This window comes from Suillus bovinus, assembly GCF_016758785.1.
Source record: "Suillus bovinus strain UH-Sbo-P2 chromosome Unknown EDB93scaffold_4, whole genome shotgun sequence".
Taxonomy (NCBI): Eukaryota; Fungi; Basidiomycota; class Agaricomycetes; order Boletales; family Suillaceae; genus Suillus; species Suillus bovinus.
This window is the reverse complement of record NW_024542060.1, coordinates 214,517-228,521: the sequence shown is the minus strand read 5'-3', so window position 1 is coordinate 228,521 and position 14,005 is coordinate 214,517. Positions and strand designations below refer to the sequence as shown.

The 14,005-nt window shown below is 48.9% G+C and overlaps 5 protein-coding genes across 5 annotated transcripts; 2 read left to right on the top strand and 3 right to left on the bottom strand.

Annotated features, from left to right (window-relative positions):
* Window positions 1-2,169: 2,169 nt before the first annotated feature.
* EDB93DRAFT_1334520 (uncharacterized protein) lies at window positions 2,170-3,720 on the bottom strand (the record flags this gene model as incomplete). Its single annotated transcript, XM_041455282.1, has 7 exons — window positions 3,200-3,720; window positions 3,075-3,146; window positions 2,937-3,017; window positions 2,652-2,882; window positions 2,547-2,597; window positions 2,293-2,488; window positions 2,170-2,239 (listed from the first exon to the last, which is right to left on the bottom strand). Coding segments are annotated over exons 1-7 (780 nt in total), but the record flags the coding sequence as incomplete, so codon positions are not given.
* A 2,065-nt stretch (window positions 3,721-5,785) lies between these two features.
* On the bottom strand, window positions 5,786-7,015 carry EDB93DRAFT_1237922 (Lactonase, 7-bladed beta-propeller-domain-containing protein; the record flags this gene model as incomplete). Its single annotated transcript, XM_041451481.1, has 3 exons — window positions 5,786-6,261; window positions 6,310-6,613; window positions 6,692-7,015. The coding sequence occupies 3 exons, from the start codon at window positions 7,013-7,015 to the stop codon at window positions 5,786-5,788; spliced, it is 1,104 nt and encodes a 367-aa protein (XP_041312310.1).
* Window positions 7,016-7,418: 403 nt separating this feature from the next.
* Window positions 7,419-10,691, top strand: EDB93DRAFT_1118968 (WD40-repeat-containing domain protein). The gene is made up of 6 exons (XM_041448441.1): window positions 7,419-7,504; window positions 7,582-8,668; window positions 8,717-8,794; window positions 8,853-8,997; window positions 9,045-10,122; window positions 10,155-10,691. Exons 2-6 carry the CDS (start codon window positions 7,739-7,741, stop codon window positions 10,684-10,686), a joined length of 2,763 nt encoding a protein of 920 aa, XP_041312309.1. The 5' UTR covers window positions 7,419-7,504; window positions 7,582-7,738; the 3' UTR covers window positions 10,687-10,691.
* A 379-nt stretch (window positions 10,692-11,070) lies between these two features.
* Window positions 11,071-12,270, top strand: EDB93DRAFT_1118967 (uncharacterized protein; the record flags this gene model as incomplete). The annotated part of the gene is made up of 3 exons (XM_041448440.1): window positions 11,071-11,300; window positions 11,354-11,608; window positions 11,766-12,270. Coding segments are annotated over 2 exons (480 nt in total), but the record flags the coding sequence as incomplete, so codon positions are not given.
* On the bottom strand, window positions 12,271-13,158 carry EDB93DRAFT_1118964 (uncharacterized protein). Its single transcript, XM_041448439.1, has 2 exons — window positions 12,650-13,158; window positions 12,271-12,593 (listed from the first exon to the last, which is right to left on the bottom strand). Exons 1-2 carry the CDS (start codon window positions 12,949-12,951, stop codon window positions 12,581-12,583), a joined length of 315 nt encoding a protein of 104 aa, XP_041312307.1. The 5' UTR covers window positions 12,952-13,158; the 3' UTR covers window positions 12,271-12,580.
* Between the last annotated feature and the right edge of the window lie 847 nt (window positions 13,159-14,005).

Genomic DNA, 14,005 nt, shown 5'->3' with positions numbered 1-14,005 from the left:
CGGTCCAGCGAACCAGAGGCAATGCGAGCACCATCCGGGGAAAATGAGACTGAGGAAACCCCGCTTGTGTGTCCCCGCATGGGCTCACCCAATTGCTGTCCTGTCCATGCATCCCACCGCCGCACAGTGTTGTCGTACGAACCAGACACGATGCGGGTTCCACCCGGTGAAAACGAGACTGCACAAATCCCGTCAGTGTGCCCACTGATTGCGGCTTGCAAAGCCGTCCAGTTCAAATCGCGGTTGGATGCTACACGAAGGTTGTTCGGGAACCTTGAGGTAAAATTGGTAGCAATGGTGGAGCTGATGGGTGAGAATGGCAGCGCTGATAGATACAGATGTGGTGTGCTGTGCAAAATCATGCCGCCAAATACTTGAATGAATCTTTGTATATCCATCGTGGTGGTCCGCAGGTCTTCGTATCCAGAACGGCCCTGTGTTTATTGATGAGCTGTACGTCCGACACTGCCTCGTAGGCATGTGCTCACCTTCAGCCACTTGGCAACGAGTGGAAGCACAGTAATTGCACCGCAGATTTCATTGAGAAGTCCGAGTGCCTCAATCCAGAACAGCAGTCTCTCGTCGTCGAAGAATGACCTAATTGTCTTTGCAAGCTCATTGTCGAAGTCCGTTTTTTGAACATGCGTAGCCCAATGTCGACAGGAATACGACAGATGGAGGGGAATGGATGTCTTGACTCGTTGAGACAATCCGGTGTCTTCGCGATTAGGGAGGTAGGATGACTTTAAATCACACATATTGAAGCGGAGGCCATGTTCCATCACTCGAAGTGACGCCAACGCTAAGTCTTGGTGTTGCGTCTTTGTGATCTCAACGAAAAAGTCACCGCTGAATGATCTATCTGTGAGGAACTCTTGGAAGGATGCATGAAGGGGTCTGACAGGGACGCATGAGTCCGTTGTGCCGCTGAGAAGCGATCCCATATGTCGTATGATGTCCAGTTTGTAATGTCTGTTGTGGTTTGGAAAACAGGCCCGCATGGCCTTGAGGGAATCGAACGGGAGAGGTTCAGCCGTGCTGAGTATTTGTCCCATCACGGAACGAAACCCTGCTAGCGCTTCCTGGTACTCGACATCGCCATACCGATGTCGTGGCCAGATCTCTGCCAAAAGAAGCCGATACATATCATACAGCTTGTTTGTCCATTTCCCAGGATTGCGGTTCACGACAGTTTCAAAGCGAGAAGTTGGGTCTACGCCAGGAAGGTCTTCCATGATGTATTCGCATGCAAGACGTGCCCACTCGAAAAGTCCATCGGCTTTCGCGGCGAGTTTTGCATAGTCGTTCTCCCCAAAACATGACAGCCCTTGTAGCTTGTCAGATACAAATGTGCAGATGTCGCGTTCTGCCACTGCTGCTGGAATCTCATCCATGGATAACCGTAGAATATGCCGAGCGTCGTGGAATGCATCTTCGATGTCATGAAGTGGGCGAGAGGTAACGAGAATGCGAAAGTTGGATGGGAGTTCTGTGATTTTGGGAAGACCTTTGTTCTGAAGTTTCCCAGCGAGTATGCGGAGAAGGTCCCGCCGCGTCTCTACTCCGCCGCTCTCGTCCAGTGCCTCAATCACGATCAAGACAGGTCCCACACTCGATCTAGAAAATTTCTTCAGTGGTTCCACGAGAAGCTTTTCCCACTGCTGGAAAATATCCCTTGAGTTCTTGAGTGACATGGAATTTTTGACCGCATCCACCAAAGCTCGTTTCATCTCCGGATCACGATCAGCTAGGTCACGAGCAATGGTAGAGAACACTTTTTCGTGAAGTTTCTCCACTTCTTTAGCCTTGTCGAAGCAGAAACATGAACCGAGTACTCCCATATCGTCGAACCACTTAGCAATCGTGTGAATAATGGCTGATTTGCCCGTGCCCGCAGGGCCAGATAACCACAGCACGCGCTCAGCATCTCCATCGCCGTTGATCCAATCCGTGATCTCTGAAAGGATCTTCGTGCGCGTGCCTGGTAGGCACTGTTTCATGGTATTGAGTCCTACTCCCTTTGCATAAGGGAGATCCCCGAGATCCAGGGTATTGCCTGAAACAGTGAGTGAATGTAAAGACGGGAGCATGTCAAAATTCTTACCTGTACGTTGCATGAAGACGGCCACGTCTCGATCAATTCGGTCCCGGAATTGTTGCATGAGTCCGTCTAAACTGTCACTGTACTTCTTAATGATGGCATCGGTTTCCGAGAGAACGGTTTTCCCAAGTCTCTTCCCTACGATAATACTATAAGATTTGTGTGCGAAGTGCCATAGCTTGATGACTCACAGAAGCTCTTCGTCTCAGAGTAGTCCCTGATGAAACGGGCACACTCAAGAGTCTGTTGAACAATCTTTCCAACGATATCGCGCATCGATTTAATTTTGCCAAGTGTGTCGTCTTGGGTCATGAAGCTGTAAACTTCAGCCAATTTCTCGAGAAGACAATGAACTGATTGGTCACGCTCTGCTTGAGCGATTATAGTCTATATTTAATTAAAATTTTGAGTAGGACAAACAAATTTTTGGAGAAATCAAACGTACTTTGGACGCAGCAGATAGGACACCCAGCGTCATTTTTGCGTACGGATGCACCTATACAACTTGATCAATTTCAATTCGCTTCCCATGAATGAGAATGACCCATACATCCGTAATCTTCTCAAGGACAGCGTCGATAATCTTCAGGGGTTGAAGATATGTCGTGTCAAAATCATTCATGGTGGTGAGACCTGGGGCATTGCTGGCTGCGAACGCCACAGAATTCGAACGTTCTCCGAGTAACCTCATGCTTTCCGTACCCTCACGGGCACCCTGAAGTTCAACATCAACCAATTGGGGATGAGGACCTTTCTCCATGCCAGAAAGAGCAGCCTGAACCTATGCGTCCACCGAAATTTAGAGAAGGAAAAGCAAAGGATCAGACGGGAATACCTGTACAGCGAGTCCAGAAGGGCCTTCAAGTTCGACATTCTGGACCGCAACGGCACGGTTACCTTTTCGCTTGAAGGTTTTCTGCACAATCTCAGCTATGTCAAGGACAGTCCGCATTATCGTCTAGTATCTACGCACGGGAATTTTTTTTGTGAACCCATTTTTCAATTTCCGTAGGGATTGACGGACTCCTTTCAGATGTTCGGCGCTCTGGACGAACGTACATGAGGGCAGCCAGCGATGAATTACCAGAAATCACGTACCTGGCTCTCACCAGCATTCGCATTTGCTTGGCTGGATTTGTTGGCTTCTGGAGGAGGATCGAGTTTATGGGCTTCACTCATTGCGAGTGGTCGTAGGTTTGAATCAAGTCAGTGTGAGAAACGTTGGGGGTAACACTTGACAAGACAACGGACATCTGATGCTTTGTCTGGATCCATCTAAGCATAGCCAACACGTCAGGTTAACATGAAGCGCTTATTTTTCAACCACGCAATCCCCGCCGGTTTACGTCGACTGGTTGTAGTAATTTCTATGTGCTCGTCACAGGGCAAGATAATAATAATAATGGAGCGTCGAGAGAGCCTGTTCTACTCCACAGTCGAATTGTACAGCAGCACCTTCAGATGCCTAGCATCGTCAAAGTTAGCCCAAGTGCCAGGTGCCTGGCAGAATCCGGAGTTTCAATTCCCGGATAAGTCCGGTGGTATTCAAAGTGTCATTCGAGCTGATCAACTTCAAGCATACGCATACTACTACGAGATGGGATGAAACAATGGTGCCTACCGATATTTATACGGTTGTTCCGTCACAAGTACGAGACTGAACGTTGACGTTGAACGCCGCCAGTAATTCCGAGTTGACGCCGCGAGCCGTCGTGAACCCAGCGACGTTAATGCATCACATGACAGCGGTTGCGTTGCCCTTGTCGTTCTTGTATTTGGATTAAAATGGCACAACAACAACATTGACAGATCATTCCAGGTCACGCCGCGTCTTCAACGATATGATCGTCGCATCCAACACGAGATCTGAGATTGCTCAATCTACTATGTGGCACGAGCTGTTATACTTCGTCTCGCACCAGAGCAAATCATAATGCTGAGTCTAGCATCTTTGTTCTCGTCCCCTTTTCATCACAACGCGTGCTCCCGTATGACCTTGTGCTATATACCAGAAAATGACACATCTGTTACGAATCACGATCGACAACGAAGTGACTCCATTACGCACAGAAGAGATTGATCCATAAGCTAGCCTTCGAGGCCAACTATAGACGAACAGATTCAAGCTGCGCAGTACGTTCCATCTTCGTTCGACCTCCCAATATTGATGATTAACAGCAATGGTCGCTTGTTTCGACAGTATCACAAACTCGAGCTTATTGGACCAAGAGTAAATCTAGGTGCAGTTGATCATTTCAGATAAGTTCAAACAGCTACATTGCTCGAGCAGCATGAAAATTTATCCTAAAAACGATTGTACTGATTAGCTCCGACCTAGGTATTGCACCATCATATGATACGAAAGCAAGGGAAGAAACATGACTCACTGTCGCGACGTGCCCCTCGGACTGCGGACTCAATTCTTAGAATGATAGGTCGCGCAGACCGTACCCTTATGATAAAGATCCTGAGTCGCGGAGGTGAGTTGTACGGTTGAATTCTGGTTGCATAACGACCTGTCCATACTCACCTTAGGACAATTTTGACTGCAACAATCCCTATCACTTTTGCAAGCCAGATAAAGGCCCAAACATCCACTGACAGGCATAGATACTGTCAAAGCAACACCAACAGCGACTCGGAGGAGGCTGAAATACATTTTCTGAGGAGAATGTTGAATGATATCTCTGAGGATGGGGAAACACTGTAGGACGACGATCAGCTCTTATATCCTGCACACACTTATGGGCCTGATCTATTTGGCAGAATTGTTATTGCTGTTAGATGGCGGAAATTTCGGCAAAACTTGCAGGAGCGTACTATTTGATTACGACCATTGGATCATAACTTGCCTGCAGGCATCAACAATTCTCCTTTTTGTAACTACAGAATGTTCGCTCGAATCACCTGGCTCTCAACTCAATCTCTCACTCATTGCTTCGTCATTTGAAGCTGCGGTGACCCTGCTGGCTCAGGGACAACGTTGAGAAGTCAATACTTCCGTCAATTTCTCTCACTCGTCGCTCGCTTATGTGTAGTACCTGCAATTCGCCTATTCCATTGTGAGTAGAAATCCGTCATTCTGCCAGCTGGTTCTGCCACACTGGTTCTGGTTCGAATGATATTTTTTCGATCAACTCAGAGAAACTGCAATAGAGTAGGGAAAATCAGTTGTACAGCCTGTGCTTACTGATAACTATCGATCATAGACAATCATTTACGATTGCACCATACTTGCCGCTGCACTTACCGGACGCCCTCTCTCATCCTCCATAGTTGACAATATCAATCCGATGCGAGTGCTGTTCGGTGTCCCTCGTCGAAGGGCGTGTTTCATACGTGTGAAATCCAAAAGCAACAGAAGACCTAATTCTAATTCTATCTACGTCCTTGTGGCTCGAACTCAAATAGAATATAATCCAAGACAGATGGCATTCCTGAAACCTGTTGTTATTTAACAGGCTGTAGTACTATGATAATCGAACAAGAAGGGGAAGACGTGAAGATACAAAGTGGATACGATCACAATCATATCGCTTTCTTCGATGTACAAGTTGCTAAAAGCCCGTTCGATCGGACACTACAAGCAAGCATACCGCACAACTGCCAGCCTCCCGGACCTGATGCCCAAAAATGCCTCGGCTGGCGAGCAGATGTATGTCCACCAGTTCACATCAAGATTTCTCAGTACCACAAGAAACCGGTGGGACGTCCTACAACGCCTTCATCGAGCTTCGCGATCTCTTTGAGTCCCTTGCCGCCATCGACCCTCTCAAATACCTTCACTCCACCACCTTCTGCACCACCCACAACCAGATACTTATCTTCGTCACCGCCAAACACCATTCCCCGGGCATGGATCAGCCCCGTACGCACTTCGTTCACAAGCTCTGGCTGACCCTCTCCGGCGGCGAGAGAGAATATTGCAATAGTGTCACCCTCTGGATGAGGGTCGTTTCTGTTTGACGTGTATATGAACGTTTCAGGGAAGGATGCGTTGGGTTCAGGTAGCAAGATTTCCGCTGCTGTCATGGTATCCGGGATTGATAGCGCAGAAAGCGTGAACAGAGATGTAAAAGGAGTAGGGGGCGCCGGAAGCGGAGGGAAAGTGTGTACAGCAAGCTTTAAGGTGAGCTCCAGTAGCGTGTAAATGGTATTTCCTGTTGTAACAATCAACAAGATCTCAGGAGTCCAAGTGAATGACGCACCTTGAGCGACGACGTGTCGTGGGCCACCGCCTGCTTCAAATTCAATGTGACCGCAAATGGACCACTTGCCGTCGCTTTGTTTGGTAAGTCTCCAGACCTTATCTGCACCTAAATCCGGGACCAAGAGCTCTTTCTCCGTTTTGTTCAGTGGATTGAAGATGGTTTGATGAGGGTGGGACGATAATTGACGAAATTTGTTGGGACCTTCATGCTCAAAGGGCATCGAAAGTGTCCATGGGTTTGATGAGAGTATGTAAGGGGCAGATGTTGATATTGGAAGGGTCGCGATTGTGCCCGAGGAGTACTGGGTGCAGACGAGAGTGCAAGAAAGGGTGTATGTTCATCGCTTAGGAAAGGTGAACCCGACGTTTTTGGGACTTACATTTCCAATGATAAGCTCGTCTTCTGTGACAAGAAGGGTGCAAGGGTCTGCACCACCACTGCTGGCCCTGGCCACCACTTCTCCTTCCTCGACGGTTCCACCCTTGCCATACTTGATCACGGCGATCTCTCCATCTGCCTGTTCGACCCCTGCATATATGATAGATTTGTTAGACGGGTGGGATGCAATCCATGACGGATGGTGCCCGACGATTGTTTGAGCCAGAAGATTAAGTGTCGGAGACCCCGTTGATGGTGCTGGGTCAAAGGACAACGTGTAGATCGAGTCGGTGTATGAAGCGACAAGGATCGTCAGCGGTGACATGGTCGTCTCGTTTACGGGTAAAGGACTAGATTGTTGATAAAGAGTTTAAATTAACCTGATAGACTGTGGGATTTCGTGTCCTTAAAACACTGCTGTACCAAGGACAAGTTCGGAGGCCGACATGAAGTCACAAGTTGTCCGGTGGTAGTATCGTCACCAGCGGCGTGATGAGCAGTGAATTGATCATAGGCCCATCTAGGAGTATGCGACAGGGCAGCTTCAGAGAAAGTACTTTCACCGAAGCTGCTCCGTCGGTGAATCGGTGGATCTTTGAATCATTGATATTGTACCCGTGTGTAAGTAGTCGTCGAGGTAGCCACTGCCAGCGGGCTTATACCGTGGGAGGACCTATATTATATTCTCAATAAAGAAAAACCAAGTTGGGGGGTGCGCACAGGCTGCTCAGCAACTTCTCCTGCGTGCCAGACTTTTGAATCTCATGCATTTTTTAATGTACCGTGCCCTATAGTGCAGAGTTACTAAGCCGCGGTATGTCTCGACACAAGATCCTCCATCTCAGTCGTATGTACAAAGCTCATACAACTTTCATGGTGTGCGAAATTTAGCGGACAGCCTCCATCATCATGATCCCTAGCTGGGCGTCTATGCAGCACACGACTTGTGCGCACTCACAGTCCTTCGATAGGTCTGACTAGGGGAGACTATTTGGTACTTTACCTCAGTCCGTCTCGGTTGTACTCAACATCATCAACCTCCGGCAAAATGTCTCAGCTCATCCCGAGTACCACACCCCTTCGAGCGTACAAAGATCATACAGACGCCATACGCGCTGTAGTAGTTTTTCCTGATGGCCGACGTATGGTGACGGGTTCATCTGACAAGACGCTTTGTTTGTGGGACTTGAGAACGGGTGCTATGGTGAAGAAGATGGAGGGGCATTGTGATACCGTGACGACATTGGCGGTATCACGAGATGGGCAATTGATAGCAAGCGGCGATCAGAAAGGAGCATTTATCGTTTGGCACGGGGAAACTGGCCAATGCCTTACCCAATCCACAACAGCCCACTCTAATCGGATCTACGCGTTGGACTTTTCTTCCGATGGAACAGTACTGGCTAGCGGTTCAGAAGACAATACCACCAAGTTATGGTGCACGACGACATGGCAACTACGAGGAAATCCAATTCAGTGTGGAAATTGCATCCGCTGTGTTCAGTATTCGCCATCAGGCGAACTTCTTGCGATTGCAACACACATCGATATCCAAATCTATAAGTCAAACACGAAGGAACGCATCGCACATTTCAAGGGCCAGATTTCATCCAACTTATCACTCGTGTGGACGCCTGATGGCTCACGCCTTCTCACAGGAGGCGATGCAAAGGATTCCACCATACGGGAGTGGGATACAGTGACTTGGAAGCAGGTTGGTGATCCCTGGATGGGACACATTTCAGGCATCTCCTCCATTACCGTTCATTCCTCGGGTACACTCGTCGCTTCTGCGTCTTATGGTGGGCGTGTCCGTCTTTGGCGACTCTCAGAACGACGAGTCATCGCCATATTCCAGCATTCAGGTTGGGTAAGATGTGTCACTTTCTCCGTAGATGGCAAGCACATCTTCAGCGGAGGTTTCGACAGGATGATCTCAGCATGGGCGGTACCAAAGGATTCTTGGCCTGAATCAAAGGTATTTCACTGCCAATTTTCCCCTTCATCATCTCACATGCGTGGTAAGGCTCAAGCCTCTGCAAACCGCCGTATGGCCAACTTGGAAAAATCGCTGTGGGAGGATGTGCTTCTTGACGCACAAAAGGTATGATGACATATATTCAAGCAGTTTCCTAGCCAACGCTCACTTTAATCACACATAGGTAATCGATTTAAACCCTTTATCGCATGTTGGATACCGGTTGAAGCATACTGCGCTTCATGGTGCACAACGCTATGATGAAGCCATCGAGGCCTTCACAATAATGCTTGCCAAATTGAACAATGCTCACGATATACAGATACGAAGTAAGTCCTAGTAAGTAACACTGTCCAGATGCTAAGTCTTTCCTCAGAGTTGCGCGAGCAGTATGCCAGTCCCTCTCAAGCAGACGGTGTCATTCAAAAGGTCATGAAGACTCAACTTGATACTGTTCCGCATCGCCTGCTCAACACCACTACCGGGTTTCTATGTGATCGAGACATGCAGATAAGCGCTTTCAAAACGGCCACAGATTACAAGCAGCTTCTTTTGTCGATTATGAACCATGCAGACATCCCAAGGGAGATCATCGCAGATGCAGTGGCCAAATACTTCGCTTGTGTCATGTTATCACATAGATGGGAAGGAAAGGAGCCGCTGCTGCAAGACATCAAGGACAAGGCCATGTACCAGTTGGAGCCAGCCGGTGGTCTTAGGAAGTTGCAGTTATTCTGCAAGAAGGCTCGTGAGGCAGGGTTTCGCTGGGCGTGGGTTGATTCGTGTTGCATTGACCAGAAAAACAATGTCGAGCTCCAAAAATCACTCAACTCCATGTTCGCCTGGTATCATTATGCAGCACTTACGATGGTCTACCTCTGTGATGTTCCACCTTCGTCCAAGTCTGGCGCACTGGCAAAGAGTGCTTGGAACAGCCGAGGATGGACTGTCCCAGAACTCCTGGCTCCTAGAGTCATTCTCTTCTACCAACAAGATTGGACTCCATATCTTGACAACGATTCCCACAACCACAAGGAGTCTGTCGAAATTATGCACGAGTTGGAGGATGCGACGGGCGTAGATGCACGCGTCCTTGTTGCCTTCCAACCAGGGATGAGAGACGCCCGAGAGAAACTCAGATGGGCATCTACACGTGAAACTGCTGTGGCAGAAGACATTGCGTACTCACTATTTGGTATCTTCGGCATCCAACTACCTATCCTTTATGACGAGAATAAGGAGAATGCACTCGGGCGGCTCCTGCAAGAGATCGTGGCTCGGTCGGGGGACATTACAGCCCTCGACTGGGTCGGACAAGCATCCACGTTCAACAGCTGTCTTCCGGCCAACATTTCATCATATGCAGCTCCTCCATGTACCCTCCCATCTTTATCCGAAGACCAGATTCAGACAGCCATCTCTTCTCTGCGTCATACTGTAGCTGTGGAATTGGCGTCAACTTTTATGACCGGCTTGACAATATGAGCGCTGCTCGCTTCGCGAACTGCAGACTGCATCTGCCTTGCATAGTGCACCGTGTCACGGAAGTCAGACGGAGACAGGATCTATCCCAGGAAACCAATTTCACGTACGTAGTAAAGGCGGATGGGCTTCGTGACCTGTTGGTCACCACGGAAGAGGTGCTGATTCAATTCTCGAGGACGAGGCCCACTCGACAAACATTCTTCCTTATCCGTCCATGGGACCGTCGTCTGCTCGAGCTCCCTGAGTTTGCAGAAGAGCCTGCCTTCGATAATGACGCAGGAGATTTGTCCGATCTCGAGTCCCCATTAGATCACTCACGTTTTTCTACGAGACAAGAGCGGATTGATTCGGAGCGTCACTCACAAGCATTGCGATTGACTGTTCGCCTTGGCCAACCATTCAGCGCATTATTACTCGCACAGCAGCGCGGTGGAGAATATAAGAGGATCGCGTCAGATCGTGATATCATTGCACAAGTCAAAGACGTCGGTGATGTTCACAATATGGATATTAGGACCTTAGAAATATTGTAGCTATACGAATTTATATTTGAAGGATAGACATCCGGATGTAAGTTCATATATTTCCATCAGAGCCACTAGTCCTTGAGCGTGGATCTGATTTGTGCAAAAACCCAGTGAGTTTACAGCGCAACTGCATGGCTGCAGCGACGTAGTTGGAGTCCTTCTCCTGGCCTTCAGATCTGAAGCTCCGAGTCTGGCATGGCGATAAGGTATACAATTGTCATCATGTCTTTGGACTTCAGACACTTCATATGCTAGCAATAAAGAAACATGGACAATAAACGTATAGGCTTACAGTGAGCTGCGGCTTTGATAAAAGGGTGAACAAGGTTGTTCGGCGAGTCGGCGTTGCTATTAGAGACGCGTAAACAAACATAAATAATCGGTTGGCACCGACTTGAAATTCAAGAACTCGCCGCTTTTGTGTTGCTTTGCTTCCAAGTCAGCCTTCCTTTGACGCCGCGATGGCTGCTTTGCTGAGGGGACGACTAACAAGTGTTTTGTGGATTTCGTGGCTAGTCAGGTACCTGTACAGTCCACTGGCTGTGGACGAACGACATGACCGGTATAAATGTGCAGAACTTCGTTGGGCTCACTAGCATTGCTAAGCCCACAATTCAATGGTGAGCATTAACCTCTGTGTGTCTCTTTCCTCTTTCGCTAACAAGTTATCTAGCCTAAATCTATCGCTCCCCCGCACGTGAGCTTGCACCTTCCTCCTGACTTCTCATCCTTTGAAGACGTTTACCTCGAGTCGGATGCCGCCAATAATGCCACTGACTCAAAAGACGATCACACACGCACTGCTCTCAGCGATGTACTCCCTCCTGATCCAGCTACCGACAAGATTCGTCGTCTCAACCGTTTGCGTTTGAAGGTAAAGCGCCCGCCATTTGCCAAGAATCGGTCGAGTGTTCAGTACAGTCCAAAGGTGCGCATCGGTTTTGCATGGTTAGTCGTACTCTCACTGATTGTTTCCGATAGAGTCCTGCTGGCAGAATCTTTGATTCATCTGCGTCTTTACCAGCTCCGTCTCCTTTATCCCCATCCTTTATCGATGCTCTGAAGAACTCCCGCGATCGGACAAGCGACGCTCTGCTCAGCGTTCACAATCAGATGTCATCGAGGTAGAACTACGAGCTCGTCCTGCTGACTCGCGAGAGTCTACACCTAGTAGCTCGAGTGCTTCATGCAATTATGAACCGGGTCAGTCGGTGATCGTAAAGGATGTTCCTTCCGATGCCAAGGCAGCCACTGGATGGAGGAAACTGCCTCCTAGGTTGCCGATTCCGAAGTGGGACGTCGATGATTGAGTCCCCTCCTGCAGAATACTTATCAGTTGTATTATAAATATATTGTATCACTTTATCGGTATGTACCCGGCTCCAGAATGCATCGAAAGGTTCAGGCATGAGTGCCATTCTGGGGTCTTATGTACTTGTCCAATCAAACACAAAGGCCAGCTGGGTCACGAATCAAACCTAATGCCAGATCCTTCCATGTCGTTGGAAAGCTGTATAGCTATCTCAAATTTGAAGCAGTGCGGTTTCGGGAGAGTCCAGCAGCGAGGTTCGTCGGAGACTGACAGGACTTGTGGACAATATTGCGACCCCGTTCAACTTGAAACCGTAACCGAACCATTGTCAGATTCCAAATGTATTTTATGAGTAAGGAACTTTTCGGTTAGAGATTTGGTACATTGTATATGAATAATGACTTCAATTACATAGGTTTCGGTACGTGCTCTGACGAATCAGCAACAACATTGGAGTTTAGGTTTAGTGTCTACTTTTTAGCACATCATTCAGCGAGACAATCATAAATTCGAGCTAGGTAATAGGATAATTGAAAAGGAATCAAGAAATAAAATGGCACACTTGATATTACAGCAATAAAATCACCGTTAGCCGCGGGAGCTAGAAGGATTGACATTAGAAATCGTGAGGACGGATGGTAATGACTAAGAACTCACGCATCTCGGCAACTCGACCAGTTTGTCCCGTGTGCCATGCGGCTCAAATCAAGCTCGACACCACCTCTTGGGATCACCAACGAGTTCCAAGGAGTATAAAATGCATGTCGGGAAGCGGGAGGTACCCAGAAAAGGAGTTGACAATTGGGGCCCATCATCCATCCATCGACCTGCAGTAAGAAAGGCGTCGAATGAGAATTATGATGAGAGGTGGGCTCGAGCAATTCAGCGGGATTGGGCAGTGCGTGTTCCAGGCTGGACGAGAAGCGGATGAGATGATCGTCACAAGTGTTGGATAACATGATAGGGTTTTCCTGGGCGGAAGGTGTGGTGTATTGATGCAGCGAAAATGCGGGGACATCTAGCTTTCTGGACTCGGGGGAAGGTTGCAGTTTCACTGCGCTCCACAGACGGACAGTTTTATCGTCCGAACCAGATGCGATGCGAGTACCATCTGGTGAGAACGAGACCGAGCGAACCCAATCGGTATGCCCCTTCAAGGGCTTACCCAATGGCTGTCCTGTCGCTACATCCCACAACCGCAAAGTCTTATCCGCCGAACCAGACGTGATGCGAGTACCATCCGGTGAGAACGAAACTGACCAAACCGCTCCAGTGTGCCCCTGTAAGGGTTCACCCAATGGATAACCAGTCGCTGCATCCCATAACCGCACGCTGTTATCATACGAACCAGACGCAATGCGAGTACCATCTGGTGAGAACGAGACTGAAAAAACTCTTCCAGTGTGACCCTCCAAGGGCCCACCCAATGACCGCCCCGTCGCTGTATCCCACAGCCGCACACTCTTATCGTACGAACTGGACGCGATGCGAGTACCATCCGGGGAAAACGAGACCGAGCAAACCGTTCCAGTGTGTCCCTTCAAAGCCTCACCCAATGGCTGGCCCGTCGCTGTATCCCATAGCCGCACACTCTTATCCTCTGAACCAGACGCGATGCGAGTACCGTCCGGTGAAAACGAGACTGAAAAAACCCTTCCAGTATGCCCCTCCATAGGCTCACCCAATGGCTGTCCCGTCGCTATATCCCACAGCCGCACAGTCCCATCCCCAGAACCAGATGCGATGCGCGTACCATCCGGGGAAAACGAGACTGAGTAAACGAAATCAGTGTGCCCCAGCATGGGTTCACACAATGGCTGTCCCGTCGCTTCATCCCACAGTCGTAGAGTATTATCAAAAGAACCAGAGGCGATGCGAGTACCATCCGGTGAGAAGAAGACTGAAAAAACTCTTCCGGTGTGCCCCTCCAAAGGCTCACCCAATGGCTGTCCCGTCGCTGTGTCCCACAACCGTACAGTCTCATCCCCGGAACCAGACGCGATGCGAGTACCA